The 22,920-nt window shown below is 40.3% G+C and overlaps 1 protein-coding gene across 1 annotated transcript in view; it reads left to right on the top strand.

The window, feature by feature from the left end:
- ptchd4 (patched domain containing 4) overlaps positions 1-19,946 on the top strand; it is a 95,121-nt gene extending 75,175 nt beyond the window's left edge. Inside the window, exon 3 of the mRNA XM_072556621.1 lies at positions 16,734-19,946. Within this exon, the coding sequence (XP_072412722.1) occupies positions 16,734-18,370 (1,637 nt within the window). The 3' untranslated portion in view covers positions 18,371-19,946. The remainder of the gene's footprint in view (positions 1-16,733) is intronic.
- The last annotated feature ends 2,974 nt before the right edge of the window (positions 19,947-22,920 follow it).

Here is a 22,920-nt window from a genome sequence, read left to right as displayed (position 1 = left end):
GCCTGGAGGAAGAACGCCTCATCTTCCGCCTTGGAACACTTCAACCCCAGGGCATCAATGTGGACTTCAACAGTTTCCTCATTTCCCCTTCCTCCACCTCACCCTAGTTCTAAACTTCCAGCTCAGCACTGTCCCCATAACTTGTCCGGATTTGTCCTACCTGCCTATCTCCTTTTCCACCTATCCACTTCACCCTCTCCTCCCTGACCTATCACCTTCATCCCCTCCCCCACTCACCCATTGTACTCTATGCTACTTTCTCCCCACCCCCACCCTCCTCTAGCTTATCTCTCCACGCTTCAGGCTCACTGCCTTTATTCCTGATGAAGGGCTTTTGCCTGAAATGTCGATTTCGAAGCTACTTGGATGCTGCCTGAACTGCTGTGCTCTTCCAGCACCACTAATCCAAAGTCTAAGGAAGCCAAGATTTGGATCGAAGGGTCTGTTTCCGTGCTGTACATCTCTATGAATCTAAGTGTTCATCTAGTCAGCATGAGCAATGAAAACAATGATCACATCAACCAATCTACTGCATGTTTGCTGCACAAAGTTCAGCAAGCCAGACAACGTTTACTAGTGCATAATAGTCCAGTCAAACCAGATTGAAGCTGGAAGTGTACCTCTCCAATCTTGAAGGCACTGATTTTCTTGTTACTGTAAATTATTAATCTCAAAGTGGGAGATAGACCAGTTGACACCACTGACCTGTTTAATGCCAGAAAATAGACCTGACTTGTTACAACACTGCAGACATTGTTCTGAGCGATAATGGCTCATTCATGAGTGAAGAATTCAGCTGCTTTATCATCTCCACCCTATCTCCAAACAAATATAAAGGCTGAGGTGGCAATGAAAATCATCAAGGGAATCATAAAGAAAACAGGCAAATCCAGCACATACAAATCCAAGGCAACTACTGATTAGAAAAATGTGCCTAATTAACACACAAAAAGGAGACAGTACAAAAACTAATGTCACACTAATTTTGCTTAAACTACTCATCCAAAAGCAAGAAAGGCTGCTTAAACGTGATAGGCACAAGCGACCAGAATAAAGTGAAATACAGGAGTTGAGCAGCGCTCTGACAAGAGTCAGCTCAAGTTGCAATTTGGGATACGTGTAGAGTAGTTGTAACTTTGATCATCTATGGTGGAGTTAAGAGACCAGATATACTGTTGTAGGCACATACCCGCAACCGAAGAAGCTGCTCCTTCACTACAGGCAGCCAATGAGGAAGATGTGAGCTTAGAGACTCTGCAGATCACAGATCAACTATCATGCCTAGAGGTCCACAGCATCTCAACACTGGAAATAGAACAACAATTATTGCAGCAATAAGTGACATAGGAATGACATTTCCTGCAGAAGGAACTGTACCCAGCAGAAAAGCTAACAACAATGCGTACCATTAAGAAAATGACATATTGTAAAGGCTATGTGTGCAATACATATGCAAAAACTGACAAGAATAAAAAACTACTCATGTATGACAACAGATGTGTGCATAATGGATAACTTGAGTAATTTACAATGTAAATGATAATGCATCTAATTTTTAAATTTTGCATGAAACAGGGGATATTTGAAATGAAATGTAATACTATAACTAATGTGTTTCCTGGCTTACCATAATTACATCATAAGGGACTTAGTACTGGTGTCCATATTAAATTCAGTTCAGTAAATACACAGTATAAAGAAGACTGTTGTCCTGAGTATGTATAATAGGTATCACTGAGGAATGCCATGCAGACTTCAAAAATATCAGGTCAAACAATGGCCTGCAATGCTGCCTGCCCCAGGAGATCTGACCTAGTGCTGCGTGGAACTAGAAGTGGCACAACACAAATGAATTTCTCTACCATTTCTCACTAAGTATCATTTAGAAAAGAAACACATTTGATTTACACTCTATGGTATTTGTCCATTGGATGTCTTAAACGAAGGGAGTGAGGGAGAGGGCAGTGCTGACAGAGGGAAAGGAGAGTTATGAAACACTGTTGGGGACTGAGGAAAGGAGGGGAAATATTATTGGGGTTAAACATTTTTGAGGTGTAAATAAGGATGGTGAGCACTGCTGTGGGCGAGGAAAGGAGTGTGTACTGTTGGAGGTAATGGAGGGTGAGAACATTATTTGATCTTTGAGGAGGTTGTGCTGAGAACGGGGGCAAGGTGAATACTATTGAGGAGTGAAGGAAGGAGAAAACTGTCGGGTATTGTGGGGGGACCACTGTTGAGGGTGAGAATTCATCAAAGAACTGCGACAATCAAAATGTGGATACATAAGAGAACACAGAGAACAAGAGAACAGAGGATACAAAATTGGTGGAGCTATAGGAAAAAGAGTAATAGTTAACAGCTCTTTTTTGGACTCAATAAAGAGGGTTTCTGATGAAATTCCGCAAGAGTTTCCAAGTATACAGATGATACAAAACTGGAAGGAATGTAAACTGTGAAAAAGGCAGTGTACAACTACAAAAGGACATTGATAAGTTAGTATAGTAGGCGATAGGTGCAGATGAAGTTCAACGCAGTTAAGTGTGAGGGGTACCATTTTCGTAGAAAGGTTACTGAAATATAGTAAAAGAAAAGGCACAATCCTAAAGGTTATGCAGGAGCTGAATGACCTGGATGTATTCATACAGTACAGGTAGCAGGATAGGTAGAGCAAACAGTTAATAACACATTCAGTATCTTAGGCTTCATTAATAGGGACATCAATGTTAAACATTTATAAAAGACTAGTTAAGCATCAGCTGGAGTGTTGTGTACAATTCTGAGCACCACACTTTAGGAAGGATGCAAATGCATGGGGGAAAGTGCAGAAGTACTTCATGAAAATGGCTCTGGGGATGAGAAATGTCAGTTATGAAGATCAGTTGGATAAGCTGGGACTACTTTCCTTAGTGAGGGGAAGATTCAGAGAAGAATTAAAGGAAGTTTTCAAAATCCTGGGTGGGTTGGACAGAGTACCTGGGAATTAACTGTTCCCTCTGAGAACAGAAGGATGTGGGTAAAAGTAATTTGCAAAAGAAGTGAAACACTGTTTCACCCAGCAAGTGGTTTGGGTTTGGAATCCGCTGTCTGGAAATGTGCTGGAAGCAGGTTCACTTGAAGCTTTCGAGAGGGTATTAGGTGCTTATCTAAATTAAACCATTTTCAGGATTATGGGGAAAAGCAGGAGAAAAGCATTAAGTTACAGTATTCATTCAGGAAGTTGGAGTAGACACAGTATCTGAACATTGTTTGATTCTGCACAATGCCAATACAATGATTCGGTGGGTGTGAGGGATGGGATGAACACTGTCAGGGGATGAGAGGTGGTGAACAGTGTTGGGATGAATGGGTATCAACAATAAACAAATGCTGGCCACATGATAATGAATCATTGTAGCCACTATTATAAAAAAAACTTATTGTGAAACAGAGCTGGAAATAGCTCTAATAACTCAAGCCTTGGGACATTTAACTTTTAACAGCTAGTGCTGTAAAAAAAAAAGGAGACATGACTTGGTATCCTCCAACAACTCTGCCCTGTAGGGGAACAGTCGGGTTTAAAGGTTGGCTTTGCATTCTAGAAGTCCAGGTCAGAAACTCAGAGCTTATCTGTCGTGCAATAAAAGTAGGAGAAATGAATATTGATTCCTAGTCCTCAAGAGATTCAGGCATGAGTTTCAGCTGACTTTTAGAGGAATTTCAGGTTTCCACTGCACTTTGTGTGAAGTAGTGCTTGCTGACATCACCTTTGAATTCCCTAGCTCTAACTTTAATGTTAGCACCACCCCCCAGCTCACCCCATTCCCTAGTCTCTCTATGATAAGAGGAGCAATGCCATGGAACCACAATGGGCGATTAGCTTCATAAGTCTACAGTCAAACCACAGTTGGAGCATGTGCTTTTACATCTTTTCCTGGTTCTGGCCCCAAGGACTTGGCAAAAGTGTCACGAGAAGCCTAATGACCTCAAGCAAATAGTAGACTCACCAACTTTAAGGGCATTTAAATGGTCATTGGATAAACATATGGACGAAAATGAAATAATGTAGCATTGATATGCTTCAGATTAGTACCACAGGTCAGTGCAACTTTGAGAGCCAAAGGGCATGTACTGCGCTGCAATGTTCTGTGTTCTATGTACTAAATGGCCCAGGCCAGTGAACGAAACCTGACATGACACCTACCCACTGTTTTACAGTCTGTCACATCACTCCAAAGCTCACACTCTGAAAACCCACCGCATAGGAGTCCCTGACAACCAGATTCAATTTTAACATTAAAATATTTACTTTCACCATCATACACCATCAATGGTACCAATTTCACACATATTTCTCATTACAGTCACATACCTTCCAGGCAATCAGCTATGTCAAACATATCACGCAAACACTATGGTCTACGTAACTAACAGTCCTCCTTCTCTCCTGAAGGACAGCGTTGCCCACAATGAAAACGAAGATAGCAAAACCTGTATCTTCTAAGCCCAATGGAAAAGGCAATTCTCTGTATTGTGTTGCTGGCCGTGACATTGAGTTTCACTGCAAATTTTGAGGATGACTGTACACTCTGGAAACACAGACTTACATTGTAGGAGACACTAACAAATAGCGTTAGAAGACTGCAGCATGAACACTTTGAGCACAGGTACAGGCAGCCAGCTCATGAATAGGACCAGGCTGCACCTGGTGACTGCTCACTTACTCTCTCACTGCTTGCTCAGTTAACATGTGGCTGAAGCTCACACCATCTATGCCTGGTCTTGCTGTGTCAATTGGTGCTGGCACACAGTCAGGCAGTGAGCTTTGCTGGTCAACAGTCGTCAGTCCAGGGCCTTATATTTTGCAGTACAGCAGTGTACCATGTCAATCTCAAGCCAGCACCATGTGCTAGCAACTTACAAAAGAAATCCACTGTATGTGCAGCAAGCAAGCAGCTATGTCTCAAAGTCAAAGGGGAGTAGTCTTTAACAAAATCCACAAAGACACCCCTTACTCAGGGGTGCCAGTACATTAAGTCAATGACAACCTCCACTCTCAATACAAGGGTTAAACCATGGTCAGGCTTCTGGTCAGGATGACTTCAGTCAGGAAATCTATGCCTCTGCAGTCCAGGCAGTGGATCACAGTCAGTCCTGTGGCTTCATAGTGGCCAGTCCAGGGGAGAGGGTTGACAGGAAATGACTAATGCAGTCAGGGAAATGTGCAGCCTCCTGTCAGGGGTCTGGGCAGCTCTTGCCCAGGGCCATCCAGTCAGGTTGCTCAAGGGACTAGGAGCAGGGAAGGCACAGATTTCCATGAGAGGGCTGGATGATCAATCTTAGATCACAAGGTACCTGAAAGCTCAAGAATTATCCAGAATTTTTCTGACTAGGATCCTTGCTGACCCAAATATCACTATTTTACTATAGAATGACATGGAGCTTTCTGTATTCAGGCATTGTTCCAGCTGCTAATTTCCAATATAAGGCCCTCCCAGAGCATGGACTTGCATCCAGGTTATGCTAATCACCTAAGTCTCCAACATTGGGTCCAAAAAGGCCATATGATAGATCTACAGTGACAGACTAGATGACCATGACCAAGATCAAGAGAGGAAGGCAGGTCAGTTTGATGATGTCCATTGGTTGATTAAGCCCAGTTAGCTGCATGGTGTTGAGCTTCCATACTTTTAAGAGCAGATATCCTGCCTCTAAATGTTGATGGTTAAATAGATGGCACCAGAACAGTAGCCAGTACTGAGACCACTGAAGGACAAAACTAGCAACAATGGGGGAGTTTCCAGAATGATGATAGGTTTAAGCTGGCCTCAAAGGGGAAATGAGAGTCTCATTATTGAGGGAAGGGAGAGGTACACAACAGGCTATCATTGTTGTTGAGTTGACACGACATGGATCACAGAGTGCTTGATCATGAAGGTCCCCAGACCCCAGAAGGTAGTAATTAGCTTTGACTGTTGGCCTTCTACATGGCATTTGGCCTCCTGGTATGGTTAGGTTACAAAGGTGTCAGAATGAAGCCCTTAAGTGGCTATTAGTTGGCTATTTAGGGGCCTCAATTAGTCTCTGGACAGGAAGGTTGTCCTCAACCTTCCCTAGTCTTACTGAATTGAAAGGAGTCAGGAAGAAAACGGGCATTCCAGCGTCTAGCTTCCTTCTAGATTCTAAATGCCAAGGGCAGAATTACATTCTACATAATATTACTTCCTGCCCATTTCTTCAGAGGAATCATTGTCAGGTTGATATTATCAAAAACCTCTTTAATATGGAAATATGTATGCACAGTCAAACACAACTCTGCTTACTTGACACTTTGTCAATGACTTTGCACTATTAAGATCAGGTTTACGACAAGAGTGGGACAATTTGGAACCTGTCATCTAGCCTTGGCTCAAGGGCTTACTTTCACTGAAATGTTAGCTCATAGGTATACATGTGAAATCTCTTGAGTGATGGATGAAAGATTTAAAATACACTTATTATTAATACCAATGGTAATTAATACCAAAGTAATGGAAGTAAAAGCACCATATGTTTTTGTATCGGCTAAACTTAATTGAGAATTTACCCAGAGAGTTGCCAGTGAAGAAATGATCAATAATCCTCCTGTGTTGCAGTATTTGATTTGGTGTCAGAACTAAGTGGTGATGTAATTCATGTTTTCAGTAGATTCATGAATATAGCTATTACTGTAAATGGGATACTTTGTCACATAGCAACCTTTAATTTCACAGAAGCTGAGGTAAAGCCATAAAAACAGTTCATCATTTATTTATTAACTCTGGTCTAAACTTAAACAAAGTCTGGTTAAGGTATGGCAGCAATTCAGTGTGGGCAAAGGAATGAGCTTTCAATGTCAGTTATTGATCAAGCTTCATATTGAGTGAATTATTCTATACAATAGCAGTACTTCATTTGTAATATATCAAACAAATGGAGCAAGTGGTACATCTTGTATAGAGTTAATCTATAGGTATTTCCATTATTTCCTTTTGCTAAACAAATGTGAATAAATATTTAAGTATTACTTCACAAGGAAGTGGTGAGGAAGGACTCAGCTTTCAGACAAGAAAATATGCAAATCTCAGCTGATGCCAGATGGATTACTCCATATTCAATAAAGCACTGACAAGGGTGATAGAGGCTGAAAACATCATAACATTTACAAAGTACTTAGACATATACTTGTGATGCCGAGGCATGCAAGGCTACGGGCCGAGTGCTGTAAAATAGGATTAGAATAGCTTGATGGTTGTTTTTAACCGGCGCAGATTCGTTGGCCTCAGAACGTTTATCTGTTTTGATTTGATTTGATTTGATTTGATTTATTGTCGAATAGTACAGCGAAAAGCTTTGTTTGTAAGCAGTACAGGCAGATCACAGTAAGTAAGGACATACTGGTCACAGGGAGCTTGGACAGAGTGAGGCATACAAATTACATTGCACAGGAGGCGCACGAAGCAAGATCAACATTAATAAGATCAGTATTATTTAAAGTTAGAGAGGTCCATTCATCAGTTTAATAACAGCAGAGAGGAAGCTGTTCTTGAACCTCTTAGTGTGTGTGTGTTCAAGCTTCTGTATCTTCTGCCTGATGGACGAGGTTTAGGAGTGTATTACCTGGGCGGGAGGTGACTTTGATGATGTTGGCAGCCTTTCTGCAGCAATGAGAAGTGTAAATGGAGTCCATGGGTGGGAGGTTCGCTTCTGTGATGGTCTGGGCTATGCCCACAATCTTAGATTGCTTCTCACAGTCAAGGGCAGAGCAGATGCCGTACCAGGCCATTATGCACCCAGACAATAAGCTTGCAATGGTGCATCTGTAAAGGTTGGTGAGGTCATTATGGACATGCAAAATTTCCTGAGCTGCATGAGGAAAAAGAGGTGTTGTTATGCCTTCTTGACCATTGCGTCTTCTTGAGAAGTCTAAGACAGGCTGTCGGTTATTGTCACTCCTAGGAACTTAATGCTCTTAAGCTCCACTCTGCTGATGTAGATGGGTGTCTGTTCTCCTCCTTTTATTCTGAAATCAATGATTTGGTGTTTTGTTTTATCGACATTGAGAGAGAGGTTGTTGTTATTGCACCATATCACCAAGCCCTCTATCTCCTTTCTGTATTCTGACTCATTGTTGTTGATGTCTGTTCCACCACGGTGGTGTAATCAGTAAACTTGTGGATGGCATTCATTTTGAATTTGGCTACACAGCTGTGAGTGTACAGGGAGTACAGTAGGGAGCTGAGAACCCATCCTTGGGGGACTCCAGTGTTGAGGATTATCATGGAAGAAGTGCAGTTGTCTATCTTCTCTGATTGCAGTTTGTGGGTCAGGAAGCTGAGGATCCAGTTGCAGAGGAAGGAGCCCAGACCTAGGTCTTGGAGTTTTGAGATCAGTCTGGAGGAGATAATGGTGCTGAAGGCGGAGCAGTAGTTGATGAGCAGGAATCTGACGTGAGTGTCCTTGTTATCCAGATGTTCCAGGATTGAGTGCAGGGCTAAGGAAATGGCATCCACTGTGGACCCATTATGTCAGTAGGCAAATTGCAGGGAATTGAGGCAGCTGGGAGACTAGAATTGATGTGGGCCATGACCAGCCTCTTGAAGCACTTCATGATTATGGAGGTCACAGCCACTGGGCAGTAGTCATTAAGGTACATTTCATGTGCTTTCTTTGGCACTGGGATGATGTTGGTCTTCTTTAACCAGTTGAGGACTTCGGTTTGTAGGAGGGAGAGGCTGAAGATGTCTGTGAATACCTCCACCAGCAAGGCTGTACAAGATCTAAGTGCGTGTTCTGCTTGCACAGTACTAAATGCTGCATGCCTGGTCTTCAGTAGGCACTGGATTTCCAAGTTTATCCAAGGTTTCTGGTTGGGGAACACACAAATTGACTTCTTTGGCACGCAGTCCAGAGACCTCTATAAGATATACTCCTTTTTCACTACTGATAGGATACAAATTCGGGTTCCATATCATTGGCACTTCTGACACTGTGAGAGCTGCTTTAGTACCAAGTTAGTGTCTTTACCATATGTACGTATGGGTTAGGAGCAGAAGCAGATGATTCAGCCCTCCAATAAGATTACGATTGAGCAGTTTGTGTTTTGAATTCCACCTTCTCATCTAAACTGAAACATCCTTGATTTTCCTGATTTCCACCTTAAAAGTATTCAATTTCTATGTCTCCACTGCCTCCTGAGGCAGAAAATTCCTAAGTTGCACAACTCAGAGAGAAAAAAACACATCACCTCTGTACTGTCCCAGAAACCTATAATTTAAAAACTTTATCACCGAGTGCAGGACTCACCTTTTTCTCCCACACTAGTCTTTGAGTCACACCTTCACTTCTCTAATCTTATTCATCCTATGCCAATTTGCACATGATTCAGGTAGCAATCCATACCAATGAGGTTCTGCATTCTCGCTCTAACCTCTCACAGTCTCTTAGTCATGGGTATTGATGATACAAATATCTCAGCAAGGGACCCAGTAATCTCTTCCCTAGCTTCCCATAAAGTTTAGGAAAACACCTGATCAGGTCCTGAGGATTTTTCTATCTTTATATTTTATAGGACCTCCAGCTCCTCATCTTCTATAATATGGACACTTTTCAAGACATTGCAATAGGTTTCTTAGCTTCCATGTCCTTCCACACAGTAAATAATGATGCAAAATATTCATTTACTATCTCACCTGTCTCTTGTGGTTGGACGCATGGACAGATCTTTAAGAGGCCCTATTCTCTCCCCAGTTATTCTTTTGCCTTTATAGTATTTGTAGAATCTAATGTCCCCTTCTTGCCCTCCTGATTTCCCTTTTAGATTAGATTAGATTACTTACAGTGTGGAAACAGGCCCTTCGGCCCAACAAGTCCACACCGCCCCGCCGAAGCGCAACCCACCCATACCCCTACATCTACCCCTTACCTAACACTACGGACAATTTAGCATGGCCAATTCACCTGCCCTGCACATCTTTGGACTGTGGGAGGAAACCGGAGCACCCGGAGGAAACCCACGCAGACACGGGGAGAATGTGCAAACTCCACACAGTCAGTCGCCTGAGGCGGGAATTGAACCCGGGTCTCTGGCGCTGTGAGGCAGCAGTGCTAACCACTGTGCCACCGTGCCGCCCTACTGTATACTACTTAAGTATACTCCTACTGTGCTTATACTCCTCCAGGAATTTACTTGAACTCATCTCCCTATACATAAGCCTTTTTCTTTCTCTTAATCAAAGCTTTAATTGTTCTAGTCATCCAGCATTCCCTAGTCGTACCAGCCTTGGCTTTCACACTAATAAGAACATACTGTCTGAAATCTCCATTCCTTCCCTTTACCGGCAACCAGCCTCCCCAAGCAACTTTTTAAAGTTCCTATCTAATACCATCAAAATTGGCATTACTCCAATTTGGAGCTGTAACTTTTAGAACAGGTCTATTTTAAAACTAATAGAATTATGATCACTTGGCCCCAAAGTTCTCTCTCACTGACACCTCTGTCACTTGCCCTGCTTTATTTCCCAAGAGAAGGTCAAGTTATTTTCCTTCTCTAGTAAGTCCATCCACAAAAAAATTTCTTGAACACACAACAAATTCCTCTCTGTCCAAGCCCTTAATATTATGGAAGTCCCAGTGTGTGTTTGGAAAGTTAAAATCCCCTACCATAACCACCCTATTATTCGTAGAGCTTTCTGAGATCTCCTTACAAATTTGTTTCTTAATTTCCTGCTGACTATCTTTTTTTGGGGGGGTGGGTGGTGAGGTTCTGTAGTATAATCTCAAAATCATGATCATTCCTTTTTTATTTCTCAGCTGCACCCATATAACTTAACTGAACTTCTTCCAGGAATATCCTCCCGAAGTACAACTGTAACATTATTCCTGTAACATCTATATACGAGAACATTAAGCAGCCACTCCATCTCTCCCTGAGCTACATTTCTGTAATAGCTATGGTACCTCAGTCCTACAACTGCTATTTCACAGATAAGCTGCACAATTATCTCTGCTGTTCCAGCCAATATTTATTCCTTATTCAATATCACAACTACAGATTGTGCTACCATCACCATGATGCTGCTTGTGGGAGGTGTTGTGTATGCATTTTTGTGCATTTCTTTTTTAACAATGACTACATTTCAAAAGTCATTCATTGGCAGTGATGCACTTTGAGATTTGAAGTGTTTTTGAGAGGTGATGTAAAGTATGATTACTATCTATTTTCTTTCCTTTTATGTTTTTGGAGATGCTTATAGTTAATGAAGTCTGCTTGACTTGTATTGAATGTGGAAAAAGCATTATTTGTGAAATTAAGGGCTCTGAATGTAGCAGTCACTCCTAGAAATGGGTGGCAGGCCCCTTAGCAGTGCAGCAAGAGAGTGAAATGGTGCAGAGACAGTTAACAAATGGACAGGATGCTCAAGAGGGAGGGGGCAGTAAGAAGGGAGAGGAATGTTCTCATCTGCAGCCTCAACAGTCTCTGGAAACACATCTCTTCTGTACAACTAAACCAAGAGAAGTGCAAATAGTCTCTGTGCTTTACAAATAAGGTAGTCACAACACTTGAACACTTCTTGGAACCACAGTTAGAGAAGGGCAAAGATTGGCACTGCCATTGGCTGTGAGGGTGATCAATGTCCAGAATTTCTTCATGCCATGATTCATTCGGGATGGAGCAAGTGAAATATCAGACATCGCCCAATTTTGAGTCCATCATTGCAACAGGGCGATGTTGTATACCAAGAGAAAGAAATTCATTGCCTGCTGTCTGAACAGAGTGAAGTTGCCCAATTAGCAAGTCTTGCCCAAGTTGTAGAATGCTATTGAGTGCCTTCATGGGTGATACATATTAATGTTGCAGCACAATGTTTACCACTCACTGCATATTGAAAGTCAAGTCATCTCAGACATCTCTGCAGGATTTCAAAGCTCTAGGCTCTACCATCATCAGTTGCTTTATCAATGGCCTTAGCTGCAACAGGAGATCAGAAGTACAATGTGCTAACTGATGACAGCACAATGTTCAGCACCATTTGCAATCCTTCAAGTACTCAAGTAGCCCATGTCCAAATGCAGAAACACTGGGACAATATTCAGGCTTGGGCTGACAAGAGGCAAGTAAGATTCATGCTACACAACCTACCAAGCAATGACCATTTCCATCAAGACAGAATCCAACCAACTCCACCTAACATTCAATGACATTTCTATCACTGTATCCCCAGCTATCAATATTTTGGCAATTACCATTGACCAGAAACTTAACTGGACTTGTCTCGCAAACACTGTGGTTATAAGAGCAGGTCAGATGCCAGGAATCCTGCAGCAGGTAACTCACCTCTTAACTCCTCAAAGCCTGTGCACCATCTACAAGGCACAGGTCAGGCGTGTGATGGAATACTCCCCACTTGCTTGGATGGTGTTCAGCTCTAACAACACTCAAGAAGCTGAACACCAAAGTAACTTGTTTGATAGGCACCATATCCATAAACATCTACTCCCGCTAACACCAACACACAGTAGCATAAGTCTGTATTAAAGAGAAGATGCACTGCAACAACTAATCAACACTCCATCGACCACATCTTCCAAACCCACAAATACTACCATCTAGAGAGACAAGGGCAACAGGTATAATGGAATATCACCTTCTGCAAGTTTCCCTCCAAGCCACTCACCCCCTTGACTTCAAATATTTTGCCATCCTTTCAGTGTCTCTGGATCAAAATCCTGAAACACCCTCCTGTAGTATTGTGGGTGTGGCTATTCAAAAAATTCACCAGTACCTTCTCAAGGGCAACTCAGGATGGGCAGTAAATGTGGATTCAGCTAATGAAGTCCACAACCTACGGTTGAATGTAAAATAACTGTACAGAGGTTGGTATCCCATCACCAAGTCACCTTTTATTTATATGTGCACTTACATGAGCTATGACCAGCCAGATCAAAGTCTATCTCTAGACTGAGATCTTCTGAATCTCCTGCTTATTTTATTTTAGTGCTTATTTTTCCCCAGCACCAATGTTGTGTGTGTGCAGGTGTAAGACACAGTGAAAGACACAAGGTGCATGAATCTTTATTCAGTTTCCACCACCAGGAAGAAAAAGTACAACCATATATATCTGTTTAAATTTTTTATATCTTTGAAAAAAGAAGAATGTTGTATTCTGTCTCAAAGTTAGTATTCCAGTCTACCATTTAACCTATGGTATCATCACTGTATCGTAACATATGACCTTATTTTAACTAGGGCCTCTCGAAGCTTGTCAGACTGATGAGAGCATGCTATAATGGTAATCAAATAGCTTAATATTAATCCAGACACTGAAGTGCCTGCGACTATGAAATATGTAAATATCAGGAGCTGTAATAAACCTTTTCTGAATCCTTCACATCTAGTGCTCACGTTACATGCACTAACATAAGTATTATGAATCAAGTATAAATACTCCACTAGAGAATGGCTCATATCACAGTAACAGGTCAACAATATGCTGTATATCTTTCACTAATGTGAATTCCGCTACACATTGTCATATCTAAATCACCAGGTTAAAATCCAACAGATTTATTTAGTAGTAATAGCTTTTGGAGAGCTGCTCCTTCATCAGGTAGCGAGAAAAGTTGGATTACACAACACAAAATTTATAACACAAGATTATAGTGTCATGCAACTGATACGATATATTGAAAAAAACCTAGATTCCTGCTAAATCTTTCATCTTTTAGAATGGGTTGCAGGTTTTGATTCATTAATATGTAAATCTCAGAATCCCAGTTGCAAGATACTATGATCTTGTTCTATGATCTCTGTGTCTTACGATCCTGCCCCATTAGCTACCTGACAAAGGAGCAGCGTTTCGAAAGCTAGTGCTTCCAAATAAACCTGTTGGGCTTTAAGCTGGTGTTGTGTGATTTTTAACTTTGTCCACCCCAGTCCAACACTAGCACCTCCTCATCATAAATAAACTCTGCATTCAGACAATGGAAACACTATCCGTTGAGGTATTTAAGGGGATTTTGATATGATTTCACAAAGTGATGTGAATAGCATCCATTTTACCCTGGACCTTGGGAAGGTGAGTGTCTCTATTAAACAGTATCATCCTGTCTTATTGCAGTGTATTACGAAAGTGCCAATGGCCATAGTCTACTTTCCCATTAAAGAAAACTGCTGGTGAGTTAAATGTGAGTCTTTGTGCTTCAAGAAAGGGACAAGGTTGAGAAGGCTGGGCCTTCATAGTCAGCTCAGTCAGTACTGGAATGCTATTGGCATTACTCTGCATTGCAACTGAGCTGCCCCACCAACTGAACTAGCCAAATCCCTTGCCATGATTAGACCGTGATGAGCTTTTCAAATTTCATTTTATAAAGCTTATCAATGAATACACAAAAACATGTGCTCACTTCTAATATCATGGAAAATCAAATAGCGGCCTGAACAAACCTTGGCCATAATTTTGTTTTACAGAGCTCACTTTTGTTGTCCCAGCTAGCAATGAATTGCTGCAGGTTCTCCTCAGAATGTGGCAGATATGTATCCAATACTTTCCCAAAATCTTATGATTTAGCTGACCAAGGGAGTAAACTCTATGTCTAAGTTACTTGGAATATTTTGCAAATATGGAGTCACAGTTCATGGAGCTGCAGGACCACTTGTCTCATTACAATATAATGTAGGACTTGGCAGACAGAATCGTCACTGGAAAGGACATAAAGAGAATCAGCTGAATCAATTTTGAGACAGAAAACCAGTGTGAACTGTCTTCTGTCCCTTCTTACTGCCATTAAAATGATGAAATTGCATCAGAAACTGTATTTTTTTTTTATAAACCCTATATCCTTTTGCCTGTAGCTCTTCAGATACAGCAATTGTCACTTTTTTTCAGTGAGGGTTCTGCAGCAAGATTAATTTGTCATGTCATGCAAGTTTTATCTTTAACGGTACAGACAGTTTGTTAAACAATTGACTAAGTTCTTATGACAATTATGTCTTCTGACAAGCTTTGGGATTATGTTTAGAGAAAGGTGCATGAGCGTTGTCTCTAGAAATTAGTTAGTTAGATTCATATATCTCTACGTTGATTCAAATTCTTACTAATAGAGTTTGACACTCTTGAAATGCTACAGAAATATTTCGAATGGGGATTTCCATTTTTCATTGGCCTGTTATGGTTCACTATCACATCAGAAAGATACTTTCAATACAAGTACCCAGGTTAATTTTAAGACTGATCTGTTGCACACTTCCACAATTACATTAAAGACCTTTCAGACCACAGATATCATTTACAGCAGATTTGAGTATTTTTTCTTGGAATTTTATATTTCAAAAACTCCTTTTCTACATTTCCCAATTAAACCTTGCTCATTGATGTTCAACCTTTTGCTTCTAACCTTTCCCATCTCCAACCGCACCATGGGCCACATCCAAAGTAAAGATAAAATTTGACTTTACTCTTAGTCTTACTGCCACATCTATGTTAAACGCATCTTTTTAAAATCTTTTTTGAGAAATTCCCATTCATCCTGTCCTTGGGGATGGAGAGTCAATGTAGGAGAAGGGATATGAGAAAGAGAAGGAAACAGAGGAAATGGAAAATGAAAATGAAGGGGAGGGAATAAAGGAGGTGAATCCAAAAAGTATGGATTAGGAGAAGGATGGAAAAGAAGGAATTGATTAAAGATGTAGAATACACCTTTTAAAATATTTTGTGGCCATTTTTTCAGTGCCCTTTAACTTACTCAGCAAAGAGTAGGAATTTGAGGCAGGTTAAATGAAATTACATCTAACTTGTTGGACAGAATGGTTGATGGTGACAATAGTAATCTAAAATATGCTCAGTGGCAGGAAAAGAAAATACATCCGAGCTGAATCACAAAGTTAGGAAATATTAATTTGTTGAGCAGAGACAGCGGAAATATATTTCCTCTGTAAATGCTAAACACTTGTACATTTATATTCCAATAACCCAGGAAATTTTTGCCTGCCATTCCACTCATTCTGCTGAGCCTGAGGATTCCTTTAAGGTGACCTTCAGACTGTGTTGTATGATTGATAACTCATTGTTTCATAACAATACATTAACAGTGTTATGTACATGTGCTTGAGATTCTCTCATCACTCAATGCATGCTTAATAGAGAGTATTAACATAAACATATGAATCTGCACCCTCACCTTAGGGGATTGCAAATTGGGACTTTTGGTGGGACATCAATGGGCCATACACGTCACCCCAGCTTATAAATTAAATGGAACACCCCTCCCTTTAAATTCCCACAATGTTTTTCAGATATGTGTAGACTATATTGGAAGCTCAAGTTTGTAAAATCTCCTCTGCAATGTTGTTGAGATAATGATGTGATGCATTATTATGTGCTACCCATGCAGATGAGCGTTTTTCCTTTACAAAACCCTGGAGAGACATTGATTCATTGAAAATTTGTTCCTGTTTTACTGAAGTAGAATTTGCTCTTTCCATTGTTTCCCTTACCTTTATTCTATTATATTTTTCTACATAGTTCAAGCAAAATAAGAAGATTGCTTTTTTTACATGCATTAGTTTTAAAATTACATGGAAAATATATTTATTTCTGCTCTTTAGTTATTCCTGGCTAAAGCTTGACAAAACATTAAGTTAACCATGTGATTCTAATGTTTATGACATCATGAGAAATGCTTGTACACATTTTGAATTGTGACATGCTAACAGCTTTCTTATTCTACTTTCTTGCAAGGCCATGGAACTAAAGGGGTTTTTGAACTGCTGGCTGGATGGCGGAGAACAAAAGAAGATCAGCCATTTAAGGAGCGAATAGCATCTGCATATTCTGATGTGATGGTGTCGTACACAATGACAAGCTCTCTCTATATCATTACCTTTGGTATGGGTGCAAGCCCATTTACAAATGTTGAATCTGTTAAAATCTTCTGTCAGAACATGTGTGTCACTATTCTAGTAAACTACTTCTATATTATTTCTTTCTATGGCTCGTGCTTGGTCTTTGCTGGGCAGCTGGAACAGAATCGCTACCATAGTGTTTTTTGCTGTCGAATCCCTTCACCTGAATACCTGGCTTCCAGGCCTGTCTGGTTTAAAACTATGATGAACGACGGATTCCAACAGTCCGGTTCTCATGACTGTGATCCATATCAAAAACATTTCATTCAGCGTTTTTTGAGGGAGCACTACACTGAATGGATCATTAATACATATGTCAAGCCCTTTGTTGTGTTACTGTACCTGATTTATGTGTCATTTTCCTTTATGGGATGTTTACAAATCAGTAATGGATCAAATCTCATTAATTTGCTTGCAAGTGACTCACAAAGTGTTTCCTTCACAATAATCCAGCAAAAATACTTCAGCAACTACAGCCCAGTAATAGGTTTTTATATTTATGAGCCAATAGAGTACTGGAATCTAACAATACAGGAAGACTTGCAAGTTATCAGCAGGGGCTTCATCAGAATATCGTGGATCGAACATTACTTACAGTATTTGAAAAAACTCAACATTACGGTACTAACCAAAAGTGAATTTATCAATATTCTCGCCAATTCGTTTCTAAAGCAACCAGAATTTCAAAACTATGTGGATGATATAATTTTTTCAAAGACTTCAGATGAAGTAGATATCATCGCCTCCCGTGTGTACATGGTGGCTAGAACCGCTGAGAACATACACGATGAAATGGTTGATTTACTGGAAACCTTACGGAAACACTCTCTCATTTCTAGGATAAAGTACATAGTGTTCAATCCAACCTTTGTTTTCATGGATCGATATAGCTCCTCCATCACCTCACCAATCCTGAATTCCAGTGTTAGTGTCCTGATCATTCTAATGCTGACCGTTCTTTTGGTTATCAATGCATTGGGTAATGTTTGGGTGATACTTAGCGTAACATCAATGGAGTTCGGTGTGGTTGGATTGATGACACTATGGAAAGTAGATATGGACAGCATCTCAATCTTGTGCCTTATCTACTCTTTGAACTATGCCATTGACCACTGTGCACCTCTGCTTTTTACATTTGTATTAGAAAAAGAACGTACCAGGACTGAATGTATCAAAAACTCTTTAGAATGGAATGGAGCAGCCATCTTGCAGAGTAATATTTGCTTTCTTTTAGGGTTGATGCCCCTGGTTTTTGTGCCTTCAAATTTGACCTTGACACTGTTTAAGTGCTTACTTCTAACAGCCACCTGCACACTGCTACACTGTTTTGTTATATTACCTGTCTTTCTAACATTTTTTCCTCCATCTAAGAAAAGGCACAAGAAAAAAAAGCGCATGGAGAGGAAAGAGGAAATTGAATGCGTGGAGATACGCGATAATGCAGGAATGGTTGATCACGTCACCACAGTTTGAACACCTAAATAAAACATCACTGGAAAAATCGGTATCAGAACAGACCCACCGAACAGGTGATTTGGCTCCCTGGTAAGGTCTGAGCTTTCTTCAATCCTGACAGCTTGTGCTGGCCAATAGGACAGAACTAAGGAAGCATGGGTGAATTGAAATGTTCTGTCATAGGGTTTCAATAGAATGCCCTGTTCCATCTAACACAAAGGGTGCAATGAAAGCGAAGTACTGAAATTAATGGTAAATTGTGAACCATGATTTGAAGGTTTAAGAAAAAAATGACCATGTCCTTTTTCTTAGCGCCTTCTTTCTTTTATCGTTTCCTTCTTTGATCTAGACTGCAGAAGTAATCGACAAATTGGAACGATTTTAATAGGAAAGATTATATCATTGCATGAACAAATGGGCCATCAAAAAGAATGGCTAAAGGCAAAAAAGCTAGTTACAGAGAAACATTCACAATACAAAGCCTTATGCACAGACATTACTTTTTCATAAAGGTTTCAAGAAGGTTTACTGTATTTTCTGTAGAAATAAAACTAAACAATAATTTTGGAGAATGACTTGGCATTGGTTGGCAACAAAAGAAACTCCCTTCCCTCTTATAACCAAGCCAAAGGGCAGTTTAAAATTATAAGTGCGAGAGGAAATCAGCCATTATTTTAGTACAGATTTTTAAAAACTGATATCATACTTTCTAATTATGTATTCTTTATTTTACAGAAATACTGCTGTAAATCTCATCAAATGCATAAATCTTGTTGTAGAAGTGGTCTCCATTAGTAATTTTTACAGTATAGATTGTTTATCATTTAATGAGTCTTGCAAAGTGAGATTCAAATCTTATTTTCTCATGAAAAACCCATCGAACTGTAATTTAAATATCTATGCAGGTATATTCCAAATATTGAAGAAACATAATCAAGGAGTAACACTTGTTAAAAAACAAAGAGCTAATTTCGAAATAAAATACAAAATGCTGGTAATACTCAAAAGGTCATGCAGAATATATGGAGGAAACGATTTTTTAAAATTAATTTATAGATGTGGATGTCACTGTTATTTATACCCCATCCTTATGCAGGTGCTAGATTGTTTCCAAATGGCAGTTAGGTATCAACTATGATATGACAGATCTGGTTTCTGTGTGGTAAGGTCAGCAGATTTCTTTCCGGAAGGCCCTTAGTAGATCAAGTGAATTTTCATGACAACCCTTTCATCATCAGCAATACCAACTTTTCTTTTTTAAGTTAACCCATATTTATTTAACTAACCAAATTTAAGTCTCTCAATTAATACAGTGGGACTTGAACTTACTGACTGGTAACATAAGCACAGTGCTAGCTTACACCTAGTGGAAAAAGAAACATATCAGAAACCTTAAACAAAGTGTCAATTTTCACAAAGGCCAAACACTTTAATTGTTTTGCTTTAGGATGGAGGATTTATACTATCATGTTACTACAAATGTTCTCTCCTGCTGAACATTTCTAGCATTTACGCTTGTTTGTAGCAACTATTTTAGGAACTGCAAGCAAATGACTGAGTTATTTTACATAATATCATTACTGTCAAACATAAGATCGTGTCAATCAGCTTATACTCTCTAGTATGATGCTATTTCACTTAAGGAAAATTACAAAATGCTTGTCATGCAATTTACTAATTATCACATATATATACCTATATTAAAATTGGATCTCTGATCTTTCATTGTTTTATCTCAGTGAAATAGGTTTATGTGCTTTAAAAAAAAATCATGCCTCTCAATTTCTGTCTTCACTTCAGTTGAACCTTACAGTTGAATTTCTTTAGAAAAGTGTCCATTCCAGTTCCATCATAGAAAGGATTCTCAACACTGCAAGATTTTTGTCAGATAGACGCCAGGGACTTGAATTGGGAGCCCAACACCTCAATAATTTCCATGTCCATATCTTGGACTGCATCAGTGTTGTGACATCCACAATCTTTAAATACAGATGATCGAATCAGTTTGGTAGTGAGCTTGACACTGAATTGGAGAGTTACTTGGAGGAAGGAGCTGCCTAATGAGAGCAACCATCAAAGATGGTGGCAACCATCTTTGTAGGAGGGATGAGCCAGGACATAGTGGGCTAGCAAACTCATTGGGCAGAGAAGTCAGCAAACTAAAAGTACCATAATAAAAGCCAAGTGCTGAGGATGCTGGAGATCTGAAACCATAACAGAAAGTGCTGGAGAAACTCAGTGGGCCTGGCAGCATCTGTGGAGAGCAAAAAGATGTTAATATTTTGAATCTAGTATGAGTGTTCTTCTTCCCCAAATTTAACACAAAAACCCTAAGCAGCAAAAATTACTTAATTGTTTGTTGCATTCAACTTGACAACTGTGGACTAATATGCAGCAATTTGTTCAAGTTAAATGACTTACAAATCAGACTGTGTCTTTCCAACATGGGCAATTAGATTCTGCACATGTGTGAACTCCATGCATGTTTCAGACATTGACACTGCTTTCAGACATAGTTAAAAATCACACAACACCAGGTTATAGTCCAACAGGTTTATTTGGAAGCTCACTAGCTTTCGGAGCGATGCTCCTTCATCAGGTGGTTGTGGAGAGCTGATGAAGGAGTGGTGCTCTGAAAGCTAGTGTGCTTCCAATTAAACCTGTTGGACTATAACCTGGTGTTGTGTGATTTTTAACTTTGTACACCCCAGTTCAACACCGGCATCTCCAAATCATGACTTTCAGATGTGTGTGTAGTGCACCATCTAGTGGTTGCATTGTCAAAAAAATACCATTTTGACAAACTGAAAATCACCTTCTTCTAAAAGGCTCTTTAAGGAGCTTTACAGGCTGTTAGCTGGAAGCAATCAGGTTCATGAACTTTGCCTACCTCCTCTGCCTGCCCTTTCTTTGAAAATAGCAATTCACTCTGGATGCTTCAGGACACTGACATCCTGAGCACTATTTTCAAAGTGTACATGCACCTAATCTCATTTCTTTGAGCAATTGAAAATCCTTGTCTAGATTATTTAAAGGTATATATTCTCTTTTGCTTTTAGTCACAAACTATGTACTTCATTTCTCAACCAGAAAGTCCATTAAAAATGAAAACTGACAGTGAAATGTTGATCTCCAATTTCCCTGAACAAAATTTAGCCTCGCAGATGCATTTCCAACATTCTTGAAATTTCCAGTTCAAATGTTGCCAATCAAATTTTCACTCATCCTATTATATTTAAACAGCCCTAATAAAAGGCACAAATGACATACTCCATGTCTCACGTCTGTCGTCGGCAAAGTGTTAGAAAGGATTCTGAGGGATAGGATATATGACCACCTGGAAGAGCATGGCTTGAATAAATGCAGTCATCATGGCTTTGTGAGGGGCAGGTCATGCCTCACAAATCTTATTGAGTTCTTTGAGGATGTTACTAGACAAGTTGATGAGGGTCGAGCAGTGGATGTGGTGTATGTGGACTTCAGCAAGGCATTTGATAAGGTTCCCCATGGTAGGCTCGTTCAGAAGGTCAGGAGGAATGGGATACAGGGAAATTTAGCTGTCTGGAAACAGAATTGGCTGGTCAACAGAAGACAGTGAGTGGTAGTGGAAGGAAAGTGTTCTGCCTGGAAGTCAGTGGTGAGTGGTGTTCGACAGGGCTCTGTTTTTGGGCCTCTAACCTTTGTAATTTTTATTAATGACTTGGATGAGGAGATTGAAGGATGGGTTAGCAAGTTTGCAGACGACACAAAGGTTGGGGGTGGCGTTGCCAGTATAGAGGACTGTTGTAGGCTTTAGCATGACATTGACAGGATGCAGAGATGGGCACAGAGGTGGCAGATGGAGTTCAACCTGGATAAATGCAAAGTGATGCATTTTGGAAGGTCGAACTTGAAAGTTGAGTACAGGATTAAAGACAGGATTCTTGGCAGTGTGGACTAACAGCAGGATCTTGGTGTGCAGGTACATAGATCCCTTAAAATTGCCACCCAAGTGGGCAGGGTCGTTAAGAAAGCATATGGTGTTTTGGCTTTCATTAACAGGGGGATTGAGTTTAAGAGCCGTGAGATCTTGTTACAGCTCTTTAAAACTTTGGTTAGACTACACTTGGAATACTGTGTCCAGTTCTGGTCGCCCTATTATAGGAAAGATGTGGATACTTTGGAGAGGTTCAGAGGAGGTTTACCAGGATGCTGCCTGGAATGGAGGGCCTATCTTACGAAGAGAGGTTGACTGAGCTCGGACTTTTTTCACTGAAAAAAAAAAGGAAGAGAGGGGACCTAATTGAGGTGTACAAGATAATGAGAGGCATCGGTAGAGTTGACAGCCAGAGACTTTTTCACAGGGCAGAAATTGTTAACACGAGGGATCATAGTTTTAAGCTGTTTGGCGGAAAGTAGAGAGGGGATGTCAGAGGCGGGTTCTTTATGCAGAGAGTTGTGAGAGCATGGAATGTGTTGCCAGCAGCAGTTGTGGAAGCAAGGTCATTGGGGATACTTAAGAGACTGCTGGACGTGCATATGGTCACAGAAATTTGAGGGTTCGTAGGCTTACCTTACATGAGGATCAA

Source organism: Chiloscyllium punctatum, chromosome 3, assembly GCF_047496795.1.
Source record: "Chiloscyllium punctatum isolate Juve2018m chromosome 3, sChiPun1.3, whole genome shotgun sequence".
Lineage (NCBI taxonomy): Eukaryota > Metazoa > Chordata > Chondrichthyes > Orectolobiformes > Hemiscylliidae > Chiloscyllium > Chiloscyllium punctatum.
This window is presented reverse-complemented; position numbering and strand designations above follow the sequence as displayed.